The sequence below is a fragment of the Chiloscyllium punctatum genome, chromosome 2 (genome assembly GCF_047496795.1).
Source record: "Chiloscyllium punctatum isolate Juve2018m chromosome 2, sChiPun1.3, whole genome shotgun sequence".
Taxonomy (NCBI): Eukaryota; Metazoa; Chordata; class Chondrichthyes; order Orectolobiformes; family Hemiscylliidae; genus Chiloscyllium; species Chiloscyllium punctatum.
In genome coordinates, this window is record NC_092740.1 from 132,305,474 (window position 1) to 132,321,572 (window position 16,099).

Sequence of the window (16,099 nt, forward strand, 5' to 3'; positions counted from 1 at the left end):
TGTTCTTTTGATGTTAGAAATGTGGTATTTTGGTTGTTAGAATCAAAGTGTGGAGTGAATTTTAGAACCTGAGCAAGTCTAATAAAGAAAATGCTCGCCATTTTTTTTAGTTAATTTTTACCTGCACCAAATAAGGGTAATCCTGATAACTTTCAGTATTAGAACAACTTTTGTTGCTATGAAGAAATCGGGGTGAGATTTTATTGAGAATGAGAAGCCACAGGTCAGATTTCAGTGTGAAAGAGAAGATGAGGTGATAATTCAATAGAAATCGGTGGCCTGGCCAAAAACTCACAGAATATTTTCCTCTAGCCTTTTCAGAGACTATGGTCCTGACCTATTCCCTGCCCATAATGTCCTTGAGAGTGCCTACCAAAGCAGGCAGGATAGCCTCTGACTGTTGTCTGCTCTCTGGCCAATAACTAATTCAATCCACAATACGGAATGCAGTCACGAAATGCAAAGTGACAGAAGGAAATTAAACAATTATGTAACGTCCTGTAGTAGTGAATGACAAAATTATTTCAATTATTAAAAGAAATTTGTAGAATCATAGAATATTACAGCACAGAAGAAGTCCTTTCAGCCCATTGAGCCTGCACTGGGTTTTTTGAAGAACGGTTATTATTTCCACTCTTTGTAGCCCAGCAATTATTTTCTCTTTAAAATATTTATCCAATTTTCCTTTTCCATACAATCAGGGAATGTATTCCAAATCTTAATCATGCATTGCTTAAAATAAAGTTCTTCCTCATATTGCCTCTAGTTCTTTCTTTTTCCTGATTCATTATGTTTTTTTTTCATTTTGTGATGTTCTTATCATGAAAATGGTTACAGTATGCTAGTTCAGATACAGCTATTGTGCAACATAGAACTACTTTTGTGACCTGAAAAACTTTTTGACACTTGTAGCAAAACCTGTGCCTCTCTACATTGATTTCTGTGTATTGGTGCATTTTACTGAAACATTTCATAAACTTATGAGCATTTTATCCTGTATATATTTCCCTTCCTTGTGGGCAAAGTAGAATTTTAACTTGTGTTTTTCTTACTCATTGCCTCTTTTGGTTTATAAAAGTACCTGGAAAGAGCCAATGAGAAAATGACGCTAATAATTTAAGGAAAAAAAAATCATTGTTTTTCCATGAAAATGACTGTTCTGTGTCATAGGGGCTTAATGAAATGTTATTATTCATTCCATTCATAGAGCTCCTTATCAGACTTGATGGAGATGAAGGAGTGAAATGCAGCACACCCAAAACCAGGACCAAAGGGAAGTTGGAGCAGTCATTAAAAAAGGTGCAGGAAACAATTATAACATTCCTTGGAGATAATATTGTTGCACAAATGTTAAAGCTAGCTTATTGAAGATAATATTCCAGAGCACAGCACCACAGGTGGTGAATATATTACACTTCACCTTTTACCAATGCATCTTACAATACACAGATTTCGGTTTTGTGAATGCAAATACAGCTATGAACCACTGAAATTTCTGTATGCTTTTACTAAATTTATAACCATGTTGAAAATATTTCTGAGGTTTATGCTTTGTTTAGAAAGCTACCTCTTCATTTTTGTAATCGTATTGTACCCAGGGGGTTAACATAATATTTCTACCTTACTAAAGTGTCCTAGGTCTCATTGCAGGCCCACTAAAAAATATGCAATCAGTCACATGAGGTATTAGGGTGGATAGCCAGAATGTCGATTAAAGAGAGAGATCTTAAAGAATGTCTTTGCAGCAGAAAATGAGGTAGAAAAGTTCCCAAAAAAATCTGCAGAACTTTGAACCTGTGAAACTAAAGGGATAGCTACCAAAAATGGAGCAGGTACAAACTGGGATGCTCAAGAGACTAGAATTAGACGTTAGTGTACAGAGATCAGAGGCTGTGAGATAGAGAAAGGTAAGACTGGAGGGTTTTGAAATCAAGGGTAAGAATTTTAAAATTGGGGGTGTTGCTTAAGACAAAAAACTGTAAGAAATAAGAACAGCCTGCAGCTGTCAGCCTGTTCCAATTCCCAACTGATCAAGAAGCTGCCTGTATCAGCCTTTAATGTACACAAGCTCTCTGTCTCCATAGCTCTCTTTGGCAAAGAAGTCCAAAGACTCTGAACCCTTTTAGAAAAAAAATTCTTCTCTCTTCAATCTTAAATTGGCACCCTTTATCCTGAGACTATGCCCTATGATCCTAGACTTTCTCATGAAGGGAAACATCCTCTTAGCATTTACACTGTCAAGCACCTTAAGAATCCTACATATTTCAATGAGATCACCTAAACTCCAGTGAGTAGAGACCCAACCTGTTTAGCTATCACTCATAAAACAATCCCTCCATACCAGGGAACATCCTAGTGAATCTTGTCTGAACTGCCTCCAATGAAATGATATCTTTCCTTAAATAAGAGGACCAAACTCTTTGCATTACTTCAGATGTGGTCTCACCAATACCTTGGACAGCTGCAGCAAGACTTCCCTGTACTTATGTTCTAACTCCCTTGAAATAAAGGCCAACATTGCATTTATCTTAAATAAAAATTTGAAAGAACTGCAGATGTTGGAAATCAGAAGCAAAAACCAAAATTGCTGGAAAAGCTCAGCAGGTCTAGCAGCATCAATGGAGAGAAATCAACGTTAACGCTTCAGATCCAGGTCTGAGGAAGGATTACTGGGCCTGAAATGTTAACTCTAATTTCTGTCCATAGATGCTGCCAAACCTGCTGTGCTTTTCCAGCAATTTCTGTTTTATGATTCCATTTACTTTCCTGATTACCTGCTGCACCTGTGTGCTGGCTTTCTGTGTTTCATGCCTTTCCCTAAGTTTCTGCAGTTTATATCCACTTAAATAATACTCTGTTCTTTTTGTTCTCTCTTCCAAAATGAGCAACTTCATATCTTCCAACATTATACTTCATTTGCCAATATTTTTGCCCATTTACCTAACCTCTCAATATCTCTCTGTAAACTTTCTTCCTCAAGCAATTTGCCTTTCCATCTATTTTTGTGTTGTCTGCAAGTTTGGCAATAATGTGTTTGCTTCCTCCCTCCAGGTCATTAATGCATATTGTAAACAGTTGTGGTCCCAGCACTGTTCCCTGTGGATCACTGATTATAGGTTGCAAACCTGAAAAAGTATCTTTTATTCCGAAATGCTGTTTCCTGCCTGTTAGCCAATTCTGTTTCCATGCCAATATGGTACCTCCAACACCAGGGCTCTTATCTTATGACTTAACCTTTTATGATGTACCTTGTCGAGTGCCTTCTGGAACTACAAATACAGCAAATCCACTGGTTCCCCTCTAACTTCGCTGGTTGAGCCTTCCTTGAAAATCTCTAACAAATTAGTCAGACATGACTTCGCTTTCATGAAGACATGCTGACTCTGCTTGATTAGATTATGATTTCAGCCTGTAAAGGTTCTCAAGAACAGAAATGATGGGTGAATGGGATATGACGCAAGTTAACATGCAGCAGTAGTGCTTTAAATGTCGTCAGGTTTACAGAGGGTAAAAGTGGGAGATCAGTCAGTTGTACATTACATGGTGAAGCCTTGACTTATGGAAGAGGGTTTTGACAGCAGATGAGCTGAAGTACGGGAAGATTTGGGTGATGTTATAAAGGTTGAATTAGATTTTCTGGGCGCAAATATGCAGTTGGAAGATCTTCTTGGGGTTAAATTTGAAATCAATGTTGAAAACTATCAGATTTGCCTCAAACAGTTTCCAGGGTTAGTGCTGGGGTAGGTGGGTAGGGGTTGTATTTATTTAAGGTGAAAGTGAATACTGCAGATGCTGGAGATTACATTCGAGGGTGTGGTGTTGGAAAAGCAGGTCAGACAGCATCCAAGGAGCAGAAAATCGATGTTTCAGGCAAAAGTCCTTCATCAGGAATGAGGGGTGGTGAGACAGCAATGCTTGTCATTGGGTAAATGTAAAACTGACACAGGTGGAATTGTCTACAACTGCCTGGAGTTTTTGGAAGTACAGATGGTGAACCGCTATTTGGTGGGAGGCTAAAATTAAGTTTCCTGGTGGCGTTAAAGTTTGGTATTAAGTTCTCAGAACCTTTCAGTTGAATCGGCTTTAGTGGGTCATAAATACTCATTAACACTCCAGCCTGTTCGGATTATGTTCAGGGCACAATCTTGATAGGCAAAAATAGGTTAATCCACAAAACTGACTATATACATATGTGTTGCAATACCTGGCAGGGGTAGATTCTTTGTTGAAGGTCTGATGAGTAAAAGCTTCTTTAATATCTCGGCTCTTCTATAAACCAGTCACTCAAATGCTTACAGTTTAAGAGAAGCCTGACCAGATCTACCAGGTATTGAACAGTCTCAGTCATATACAGTGTTGCTTGCGTAGAATTAAAGGGTGAAACCTCACTGGGTTAATCAACCTGCCCAAATGAGGCAGTCACTCTGACTGATGAGAGCAACCCTGACCTGGGCAGGAAGTGGAGTTTAACCCAAAGTAGGGCTGTACTCAGAGGTCAACTTGAAAGGTTCTGATAAGGTTGGTTGGATAGAAGAGAATGGTAGGGACTAAAACTTAAAGGGCATGATTGTCAAGAACACTGGAAGACTCAGAGGAAATAAAGGAAGGAAAGTGATTTGCAGAGGGGAAAATCACTGATAGAGATAAGGGTGACAAGAAATTATGGAAGCTGCATACTGTGGGTGGGGAACATATTGGGGTAATTAGATGTGCTGGAGGAGAGAATGAGCAGTTGAATTGAATAAGGTGCAATTTAAGGACAATGCTGGAAATGGGGATCTGGATGGGAGTGGGATCAGGAAGAGGTACTGAAAGGGCTGGTAGTCTCAGGAGGACATTGAAGAAGGACAGAGAAAGCATACTGGAGAGAAGGCCATCTGTAGTGGTGGTAGGAGGGAAAGTGTGGTGTAGAGAAAGGGGTAGTGAGTGAATGAATCAAATGCATATTAACAATGACCACCTCACTCCTCAATCAGCTTTCAAATGCAGAGAATGCATAGTAAAATGGGAGGGCCTGGCATCTGTTCCTGCACAGTACAAACACACCCAGCTGAAGGAATTGAAACAGAAACTGAAAAATATTATTGCATGAGCGTTCATTTGAAACCTTGGCACTGAACGGAAGCACTCCCTGAAGAATAAAGGCAAATAAGCTCTATTATCTCCCAGCACCAACTTTCCAACGATGTTATGTGATTTAAGGGAGGCAAAGGCCCAGTGGTATTATCGCTGAACTGTTAATCCAGTGACCACCTAATGTTTCTGGATCCTGGATTTGAATCCTGCTGTGGCAGATGGTGTAATGCGAATTCAATAAAAATCTGGAATTAAGAGTTCCCCGATGACCGTGAATCCATTGTTGATTGTTAGAATCCTGAGAATGAATGAAAAAACAATTCATTTAATGATTAAGTCTGAAAAGGGCACCTAAGGTTCAGCAGCAGTTGTGGTGGTGAGGATGTGTTGTTCCACTTGCAGTCATACACTAACATTTATAGGCCCATGTACCTGAAAGTCAAGGATTTAGTCAGGAAAGCCATGTATGCTGTATATTCCAAGAGTGCAGATCTTTTTTTTGCAGGGAATAAAGAAAACCACCAGAAGTCAGATTGAGCTAAATGGTGAGTGAAGGAAAAGCAATGACTATGGATGCCATTGCCTACATCTGCCAGCTCCTGTCAACAAATCTGCAATCAGACGACTTGAGAGGCATCAGTGTGCCTGTCGTGCTGAAGATCACAACAGCATTGAACTTTCCAGTCACTAGGTCCTGACAAACCTGAACTGGGGACATGTGTGGCATCTTCCAATTGGTAGCTGAGAATTATGTTTGGGAGTTTACTGATGCTCTTTACAGGAAAGCAACACAGTTTGTCCAATTCATTGACTCAAAGAGCAAAGGTGCCTAGGTTTTGGATAGCTATTGCTGGGTTCCCACATATACAAAGGGCTATTGACTGCACATGTACAGCAATCAGAGCACGATGGCATTATCCATGCAAATTCCTAAACAGGAGGGATTTCACTCCATCGTGGTCCAATCTGTTTGTAACCACAGACAGCAATTCTTGCAGATGTGCTGTCACCAATTAGTGAGCTGCCTCAATGCTTATATTCTGAACAACTTCCAGGTTCCTCAACTGTACACTGATATGCATGATCTCCAGGGCTGTCTTGTGAGTGACCAGGACTAGCCCCGGAAAGCTTGGCCAATGACCCTGGTGTACCATTCCCAGATGCTGCTGAACAGTGCCAGAGCTCCGTATCAACTGGAGCTATCATTGAAGAGGACTGTAGATGCTGGAGATCAGAGCTGAAAATGTGTTGCTGGAAAAGTGCAGCAGGTCAGGCAGCATCCAAGGAGCAGGAGAATCGACGTTTCGGGCATGAGCCCTTCTTCCGGAAATACCCTCGTTCCTGAAGAAGGGCTCATGCCCGAAACGTCGATTCTCCTGCTCCTTGGATGCTGCCTGACCTGCTGCGCTTTTCCAGCAACACATTTTCAGCTCTGATCTCCAGCATCTGCAGTCCTCACTTTCTCCTCGAAGATTTTAACCTACTGCGAATCCTCTTGCAAGGATACCTTCCTTGAAGAAGCTCTCTTCCTCCCTCCCCTCATTCCTGAAGAAGGGCTCATGCTCAAAACGTTGATTCTCCTGCTCCTTGGATACTGCCTGACCTGCTGCGCTTTTCCAGCAACACATTTTCAGCAGCTATCATTGAAGAAGCAATTTGCCTTCAAAAGATGCGCTTCAATTACCAGGACTGCCCAGGAGGAACCTTCTAGTACTCATTGTACAGGATCTCTAGAAAAATAGCAATGAAAGCAGAAATTGCTGGAAAAATTCAGCATGTTTGGCAGCACCTGTGGAAAGAAAGCAGAGTTAATGTGTCGGGTCCAGTCTTCCTGGGTTTTGTTTTTTTTTGTCTCTAGAAAAGTGATTGCTGGCCTCAAACTAACTTAATGACAGAACGAGGATCTTAGAGAAAGTCGAATATGCCACCAGTCTCTTCAGTCAAGGAAGAAAGAGAATTTGGTGCTGAGCGACTCAGTGCTGATGGTGATGATGATTTTGAAGAAGACAGTGCAATACTCAGACAAGACAGGCAGGCCTGAGAAAACCAGACAATGGCTGGATTTGAGGGCGAATGACTTTGCATTAACATATGTGGACACTCTGCCCTCAAAGGCATGTTTCCTTTATAGCTTAAAAATGTTAAGATACTTTATCTTGAATTGTAAGTTAATTTGTTATCTTTACACAAATAACCTCTCCTTTAGTTTCCTGGTCAGTGCATCAGGGCGGAGTTTTGATTATCTGATTGGGGCTGCACCTAAATGACACTCACCTCAACTTGCAAGGACATTCATATACTACAGGGGCTAAACTATGCTGATTGACTCCTGGAATCCAAACGTGTAGCTTAGGTTTCCACTCTGCAGAGGTTTTGTACCTCCCAGAGGGCTGCAGAGATTGACAGCCTCAGTGCTCTTTTCACTGCTCCATATGCTGTGCATTTGAGCATGAATAATGATCATGGCCCCTCAAGGTAGTCTACAAGAAAAGCATAAATAGTCAGAATGAGCTGACAGAGGTGAATAGGCAAGCAGGGGAATGCCTGGTAGAGGTGCCAGCGATTGTGCTCAGAATGGAGCTAAAGGCACCTTCCTCATCCCAGGCGCAAAAGTAAAGTTCTTTGGCCCCGTTGGCAGGAGTGACTTATGAGGGCCTGTAGTAGTAGTGGGAGCAACTTCGAAGGGCCTGCGGGGGCACTGAGACTCAAGGCTTTGGAGAGGGAGGACCACTTAATTTACAGATATAAGGTTACCTCATGTAGAAAAGACTTTTTGATCTGGATGTTTCCCCTTTCCTTAATGGCTCTATTTGTTTTCGCTTTTCTGCTATTTCTTGACTTTTGGTTTTTGTATCTTAGATTTTATTTGTATCTAGATATAATCATAGAGCTGTACAGCTGGAAGCAGACCCTTTTGTCCAACTGGTCCATACCGACCAGATATCCTAAATTAATCTCATCCCATTTGCTAGTATTTGGCCCATATCCCTCCAAACCCTTCCTATTCATATACCCATCCAGATGCCTTTTAAATGTTGGAATTGTACTAGCCTCCGCCATTTCTGGCAGCTCATTCCATACATGTACCACTCTCTCCGTGAAAATGTTGCCCCTTACGTCCCTTTTAAATCTTTCCCCTTTCACCTTAAACCTATGCCATTTAGTTTTGGATTCTGCACCCCAGGGAAAAGATCTTGTCTGTTCACCCTATCCATGCCCCTCATGATTTTGTAAACCTCTATAACATCACCGCCCACTTCTGACGCTCCAGAGAAAACAGCCCCAGCCTATTCAACTTCTCCCTATAGCTCAAACCCTCCAAACCTGGCAACATCCTTGTAAATCCTTTCTGAACTCTTTCAAGTTTCACAACATCCTTTCTACAGCAGGGAGACCAAAATTGAATGCAGTATTCCAAAAGTGGCTTAACCAATGTCCCGTACAGCTCCAACATGACCTCTTAACTCTTAAATTCAGTGCACTGACCAATAAAGGCAAGCATATCAAACTCCTTCTTCACTATCCTGTCTACCTGAATTCGGGTTTTGCACCGAAAATGGTACCGGTGAGTGGCAATTTTATACACTCTTCACTGTATTCCTGTATCTCTGTACTTGAGTACACGCGACAATAAAACATAATTCTAATTCTATCACCTAGCTAGTATAAATGAATTATTCCATGATTCAAACAAGAGAGTGCAGGTCCCTGTACAAATTTGACAGATACAGATTGTTCGGCAAGACCTGCCTCTCAACAGTGTACGCCATCCTTTCCGTGGATTTGCATTCAGGAGCTATGTCCTCAGCCAGAACTTGAACAGAATCCTCTGCCTTTAGCTGCACTTTGCACACAATCTCTGCCACCTCTACCAGACAATCCCCTGTTTGCCTATTCATCTCTGTCAGCTTATTAGTGGCCCCATGCAGAGCCTTATCATCTATGCTGCGGGCAGTGGCCATTTTCTGCAACAGTTCTCTCACATAACAGATCTCAGCCGTTTCTTTCTCCTCTAGCTGTGGGTTCATGTCAGTGCTGTGCTAAACAATGTAACCCACTGTGATGGTCTCTGTGCTGGTGGAGGGAAAGAACAAGGGACTAAGGCCTTGACAATTCCTCCTCAGTGATGTACTCAGTGGAGCTGGTAGAGGTAGGCCTGGAGGCTTGGTCTCCTTTTTATATTCTGATCTGGAAAGGAGCTTGGAGATTGCATAGAAAAACATGAAGATTTGTTAGTACTGAGAACCATAAACCTTACCAAATGTTTATTTGGGACTCTGGTACATGATGTGGAACAGCAAGCAATAGATTGGAAGTTTTCTCATTCAATGGCTGTAGAAATCTAATCTCCCCTCCAACGCAAGTACATTCCCTTTGTTGTCCTGCCTTGTCCCTCAAGGGGGGGCAAAAGTTTTATGTCAGATAGCACACCTCCCCATTCCATCCCAAGGCATGCTTGTGCTTTTTTTTGCATGTTTTTTTTCCCACAGGAGACTATCATTCATGGGTATGTGAGCACGATTGATCCAGATAGAGGTGTCAGTCTGCAAATCTGTGAATGACCATGTGCATGGAGTGACAAGAACGTGGTATGAGGAATGTTAGGAGCTAAAGGGTTCTGAATGCACATGATTCAGAGGCGTCAGAGATCTACGCTCAATGGAAAACAGTAAAGCATTATATGATGATATTGGTCCCTGAGATATCTGTAAGGTGTTCATCCCAAAGCCAAATTTATATTTTTGCCCTTGCAAGCCTTTAGTGAAAAGCTATTGGATGAGGTTGAAGAAAAGTCATTGAGCTGATGATGCCTGAGTTGCTGAGTGTTGTAAGCTCCTCTTATGTTTTAAATGTGAACCTTATTAGACGTGTGAGAAGACACTACCGCTATGATGCACCTAGTGCTACATTGATTGCTGCAATAAAGTGACAGATATTGATTGCCCATGAGATATTGACAGAAATGCCTGGCACCTTATCTTGTGCCTGACAGTCTTCTGTAGTGACAACCATGCAATGCTAATTCACACTCATAGAAGCATGAAGCATTGAGTAGATAGTGTACCTGGCAAAGAGCAGCAAATCTTTCATCCTCTTGCAGCGCTGGTGCCAGGTTCTTTTGAGCCATCTTTCAACATTCGCCTTTGCAGACACTTCTGTCCAGGCTTCCTTCATTAGTTAGGATGGCCTGTCGTTGCTATCTTTAGGAAAAGGAACTTTTGCTTCTTCCTGAACAGTCTTCAGAAAATTATCTAAGAAGAGGTATCTGAAATGTGGTACTACTTATGTAGCTTGACATCTTCAGTGGTGGGTGGAAGTGATGAACAGAGGTTGAGGGAGGCTCCTGGATTGCAGAAAGTGGAATGCTTTCTGATTGTCTTTTAAATATAGCAGCTGGAATTTGAAACTTGGAAGCCCACAGCAGGTGGGTGAAGGCAAAACTTCCTGTCCATAGGATTTGGTGTTTTACCTGTGTGCATATGTAATATGAAAGAAAGTGATTGTGTGGAAAATCCAACCTTCTTCAAATGAAGTGCTTCCATTTTTAGACTCACCTCCACACCTAGTCGAAAACAAAATGCAAGATTCCACCCTATATTTTCAGATTATGTCACCAAGCGGAAACATGTAGATGAGAAATAGGAGCATTTTAAAGAAAGGTCCTTGGAGGACACCAGAATTTCAGAGCAGGAACTGGAAAAACAGCCATTGCAGGCGTTCTCTGGTTCTGATTAGTCTGATAAGAATGAAGCCAAGCCAGTGTAGTCCAGACATTGGAGGAAGGTGGTGTCATCAACCTCGCCAATAGATTTTTTGAGAACTTGTGGATGTACAACACTGAGATGTCCAAAGGCTTTTGCTAAGGTGCTGTATCAAAGGTTATTGTAGAAAATAAGAGCTCATGGTGTGGGGGGGGGAATATATTGGCATGGATAGAAGTTTGGCTGGATAACAGGAAGCAGGGAATGTAAATAAGTATTTTTCAGGTTGAAAAAATTAATGAGTGGTGTGCCACACAGATCAGTGCTCAGATCTCAACTGTTCACATTTGATGTAAACGACCTGAGTAGATTACTTAAATAAACTATTTACACTGGTTGGGGGTTCTAGAACTTGGGGGCATTTTCTTAGAATTTGACCAGAACATTCAGGAGAGATGTTAGAAAGCACTTCTTCTTACAAAGGGTGATAGATATTTAGAACACTCTTCCACAAATGGCAGTGGATTTTGGGTCAGATTGATTTTACATCTGTGATATGGATAAATTTTAATTAAGGAAAGGTATTAGGAACATAAAGGGGGTAAAGGTAGATGTATGGAATTAGGCCACAGATCAGACATGATCTCATTGAATGGCAGAACATGCTGAAGAGATTGAATGGATAGTAGATATAGCTGCCAAACTTGTAGATGACACAAAATAAGTAGGAAAGTAAGTTGCGAAGGGGATTCAGAAAGATTAAAAAAATGTTGAGTGGGCAATATTTGGCAAATGGAGTAAAATGTGGGAGAATATGAAATTGTCCATTTTGGCAGGAAGAATAACAAAGAAGCATGTTTCATAATTATGGGAATTTGCAAAGCTTTAAGATGCAGAGGGACCTAACTGCCCTTGGGTTAAAACACAGTAGGTCTGTAGGTAGGTAAAGCAAATACTGTGGAATGTTAATAGAATGTTATTGTTTAACACAAGGGAGTTGAATACTAGGGAAGTTATGCTTCATTTATACAGGGCACTAGTGAGACTGCAGTGTGTAGTGTTGGTCACCTTATTGAAAGAAAGATGTACATGCTGTCATGATCCCATCTGATGTTATTACTGGACAAGTCACTTTCCAGACAGAAATCTAACTTGATAAATCATGGATTATTTTTAGTTTTGACAAGGTGTTCTCTTGCTGAAACATAAACATGCAGTGTTGCAGATTTTGTTTTAAAGATAAAACAACAGTTTGTTCATCAAAGAAAGAAAATATAATGGAATAATCCATAATGTTTACTTATAGCGCAAATTCAAAAATTTGAAATACATGTAAAAGTATTCTCCCATGAATCCTCAAAGACTACTTTACAAATTCCAAACAAAAACAAAGCTTGTAAATTGGGCAGAAGGAGCCCTGGTACAACTGTGTGGAGTTTGCACATTCTCCCCGTGTCTACGTGGGTTTACTCCGGGTGCTCCGGTTTCCTCCCACAGTCCAAAAATGTGCAGATTAGGTGAATTGGCTGTGCTAAATTGCCTGTAGATTTCGGTGAAGGGGTAAATGTAGGGGAATGGGTCTGGGTTGGGTGCTCTTCGGAGGGTCGGTATGGACTTGTTGGGCCGAAGGGCCTGTTTCCAAGCTGTGAGTAATCTAATCTAATACTTACAGAAAAAAAAATATTTTCCTCACACCTCAGTAGGCTTAAGGTAATTGTGACTTTAACTCATAGATGTAACTTCTTTCTTGAGCTATCATACACCTGAGCTTAAATCTTCATATTTCTAATCTAAAACTTCTGCTTTGGGACTATCACTGATTTTATAATCGAGGGTAATCTAATTTTACAATATTCTCTTCTTCTTAGGATCACTGTGTTGTACGATCATCTTCATACAAGGACTTCACAGAACTGCTCAAAACAAAGTAAAGCTTAAAAAAGGCCTCTACTCTCAGCTATGGGTGTTTCCCGTAGCTTAAAACAAGTCCCTAAGTCTAGTAATTTCTGTCAGACCCTAAAGCAGAAAGGTTGACCTTGCTAAATCGTAAATATCCTGGGTAAACAAAAACCCAAAAATGTTGCCAAAGTAGCTCTCACAAGCTGTTTTAAAATAAATCAGCATGGCTACAGAAATACTAGTAAGTTAATTAACTTTAGGCACCTAGAAAACCTATATTTAACTAACTCAAACTTAAAATAAGTCTAAACATATACATAATTCACACAGTTTATATTATAATGTGTTGGAAACAGTTCAGAGAAAGTTAAGCAGACTAATACCTGGAATGTGTAGGTTGTCTTATCTGAGAGGTTATGTAAGCTAGACTTGTTATCTGTTGGAATTTAGAAGTAAGAGGCAACTTGAAGAATACAAAATCGTAAGAGGTCATCTCAGGGGAACGAGATCTTTCCTCCACTAGGATAATTTAGAACTAGGGATTATACTTTAAAATTCTAAGGTCATCCAGCTAAAGCAGAGATTAAACTTTTTTTTCAAGAGTGTCATGAATCTTTGGAATTTTTTTCTGAAAAAATCGTGGAATCAGTCTTTGAATATGTTTAAGGCAGATATAGAAGGATTCTTATTAAGTGAGTAGTTAAAAGGTTGTCAGGGAAAGGTGAGATGTGTTCTTGAAGTTGCAATCATATCTGCCATGACCTTACTGAATGGAAGAGCAGATCAGAGACATTTTAGGGTTTACTGCTACTCCTAATTTATATAGAGACAAATAAACTCCAGATGCTAGATAAGAGACTAGAAGAACACAGCAAGTCAGGCAGCATCAGAAGGTGGAGAAGTCAACATTTCGGCTGTAACCCTTCTTCAGGACTGGTGGTGTATGTGAGGGGAGCTGCACGTAAAGACAGTGGGAGGACAGGGTGGTGAGGTGGGGATAGCTGAACACAGGGTGTGACCTGGTTGATCAATGGGAAGAATGGATCCAGTTAGTAGTTAGAAGGAAGGGTCAGTCAGAGGAATGGAAGGGTCAGGGGAGGGCCTGGGAATGGAATCATAAGATGGGAATGGGGGATACTTGAAATTGGCGAACTCAATGTTGAGTCTTCCAGGCTGTAGGCTGCCCAAACGGAAGGTGAGGTGTTGTTCCTCCAATTTGCAGTTTGATTCATTGTGGCAGTGGAGCAGGCCAAGTATGGTCATGTCGGAAAGGAAGTGGGAAGAGGAATTAAACTGGGTGGTGACTAGGAGGTCAGGTTGGTCCCTGCGGTCTGGACTGAGGTGCTCAGCTAAACGTTCCCTTAGTTTATGTTTGGTCTCCCCGATATAGAGAAGACCACATTGGGAGCACCAGATACAGTAAACCTGGTTGGAGGGGATGCAGGTGAACCTCTGTCTCACCTGAAAAGACTGTTTGGGGCCCTGAATGGAGGTGTGCCAGAAGGTTTTACAAATTTTCCAGTTGCAGGGGAAGGTACCTGGGGATTCGGAGAGTGGGGGGGGGGGGGGGTTTGAAGGGGACAGTGGTGTGAACCAAGGTTTGGCAAAGGGAACCATTGGTGTGCGGATGTAGGTGGGAGGTGCCTGAACCAAAGGGACAAGGATGGATCTTGGGGAGCAGGTAGAACGAGGCAATGCGGGGCTGGGGAGCTATGAATTTGGAGCTAGTGGAAGGGAGATCACTGAAAGCAGTGAGGGCACAGCCAGTCCGAATGATTTTGGCCTGATGGTCATGGTGGGGTCATGGCCAAGGGGGAGGTAGGGCGTGTTGTCGGAGAGTTGGCATTTGGCCTCTGTGACGTAGAGGTCTGTTCTCCAGACGACCACCACCCTACCTTTGTCAGCGGGTTTGATGGTGAACCAGATGTTGGTGTGGAGAGAGTGGAGTGCTGCTTGTTTGGAGGGGGTGAAGTTGGAGTGGGTGAGCGGGGGGGAGTGGAGAAATTGAGGTGGCCGATGTCACGATGGCAGTCAGCAATGCCCGAGACCTCTTCATTGCTGACTGCCGAACCCATCTCGTCCTTTCTCGGCTCCATCTTCTTCCCCTTGGTTCAGGCACTTCCCAGTTATATCTGTGACACAAACCATGCCCTCCATTACTTCAGTAACTTCCAGTTCCCTGGCTCCCAGCGCTTCATCTTCCCATTGACCCCTTGTTCTCTAACCCACAATGCTGGTCTTCAGGCACACAGCTTCTTCCTCTCTAACAGACCCATCCAGTACCCCTCTACCAATACCCTCCTCTGCTTTGCTGAACTAGTCTTCATCCTTAATAACATTCCCATTTCTTTCAAATCCAGGCGATGGCCATGGGCACTTAGATGGGCCCCAGCTGCACCTGCCTCTTTGTCGGCTATGTTGAACAGTCCCTCTTCAGTACCTACACAGGTACTGTGCCCCAACTCTTCCGCCATTATATCGATGACTGCATTGGTGCAGCATCCTGCACCCAGGCTGGACTGGAACAGTTAATTAACTTCACCCACAACTTGCACCCCACTTTCAAATTCTGTTGGTCCATCTCGGAAACCTCCCTCCTCTTTCTTGATCCCTCGATTTCCATCTCTGGTGATAATCTCCAGAAGGATGTTTACTATAAACCCACAGACTCTCACAACTATCTGGACTACACCTCTTCCAAACCAGCATCCTGCAAGGCCTCGATCCTATTCTCCAAATTCCTCCACCTCTGCCGGACCTGCTTGGACGTGGAGCCATTCCACTCCCAAGCATCACCTATTTCGAACAACGTGCTTTACCCCCTCTGCCATCCAGACAACCCTCCACTGCACTGCCTCCATTCCCCGCTCCACTGCTATAATCTTACCTCTTTCCAAACGCGATAAAGACAGGGTCCCTGTTGTTCTCACCAACCACGCTACCAGTCTCCACATCCAACCCATTATCCTTAAACACTTTCGCCAACTCCAACTGGACCCACCACCAAGAACACCTTCCCCATCCCACTCCTCTCTGCCTTCCGCAAGGACTGTTCCCTGCGCCAATCCTTGTTTCGTGCCACTCTTCCCATCAAACTCCCCGAAACCTCAGATACCCTCCCCTGCAACTGGAAAAGAAGCAAAACCTGCCGTCACACCACCCTCTTCAGCTCCATCCAGGGCCCCAAACAGTCCTTCCAGGTGAGACAGACGTTCACCTGCATCTTCTCCAACCTAGTTTACTGTATCCAGTGCTCCTAATGTGGTCTTCTCTACATCAGGGAGACCAAACATAAACTAAGGGAATGTTTAGCTGAGCATCTCAGTGGGCCCACAGAGGATGACCTGCCTTCCCAGTCGCCACCCATTTTAATTCCTCTTCCCATCCCTTTCTGACATGACCATCCTTGGCCTCCTCCGTTG

General features: G+C 42.5%; 1 protein-coding gene across 4 annotated transcripts in view; it reads left to right on the forward strand.

Moving 5' to 3' along the window:
• The window catches only part of cntln (centlein, centrosomal protein), a 461,183-nt gene that overhangs the window by 231,832 nt on the left and 213,252 nt on the right, over positions 1 to 16,099 (forward strand). For all 4 annotated transcript variants that reach the window (XM_072589059.1, XM_072589060.1, XM_072589058.1 and 1 more), the window contains one exon: positions 1,208 to 1,299. In XM_072589059.1, coding sequence (XP_072445160.1) covers positions 1,208 to 1,299 — 92 coding nt within the window. The remainder of the gene's footprint in view (positions 1 to 1,207; positions 1,300 to 16,099) is intronic.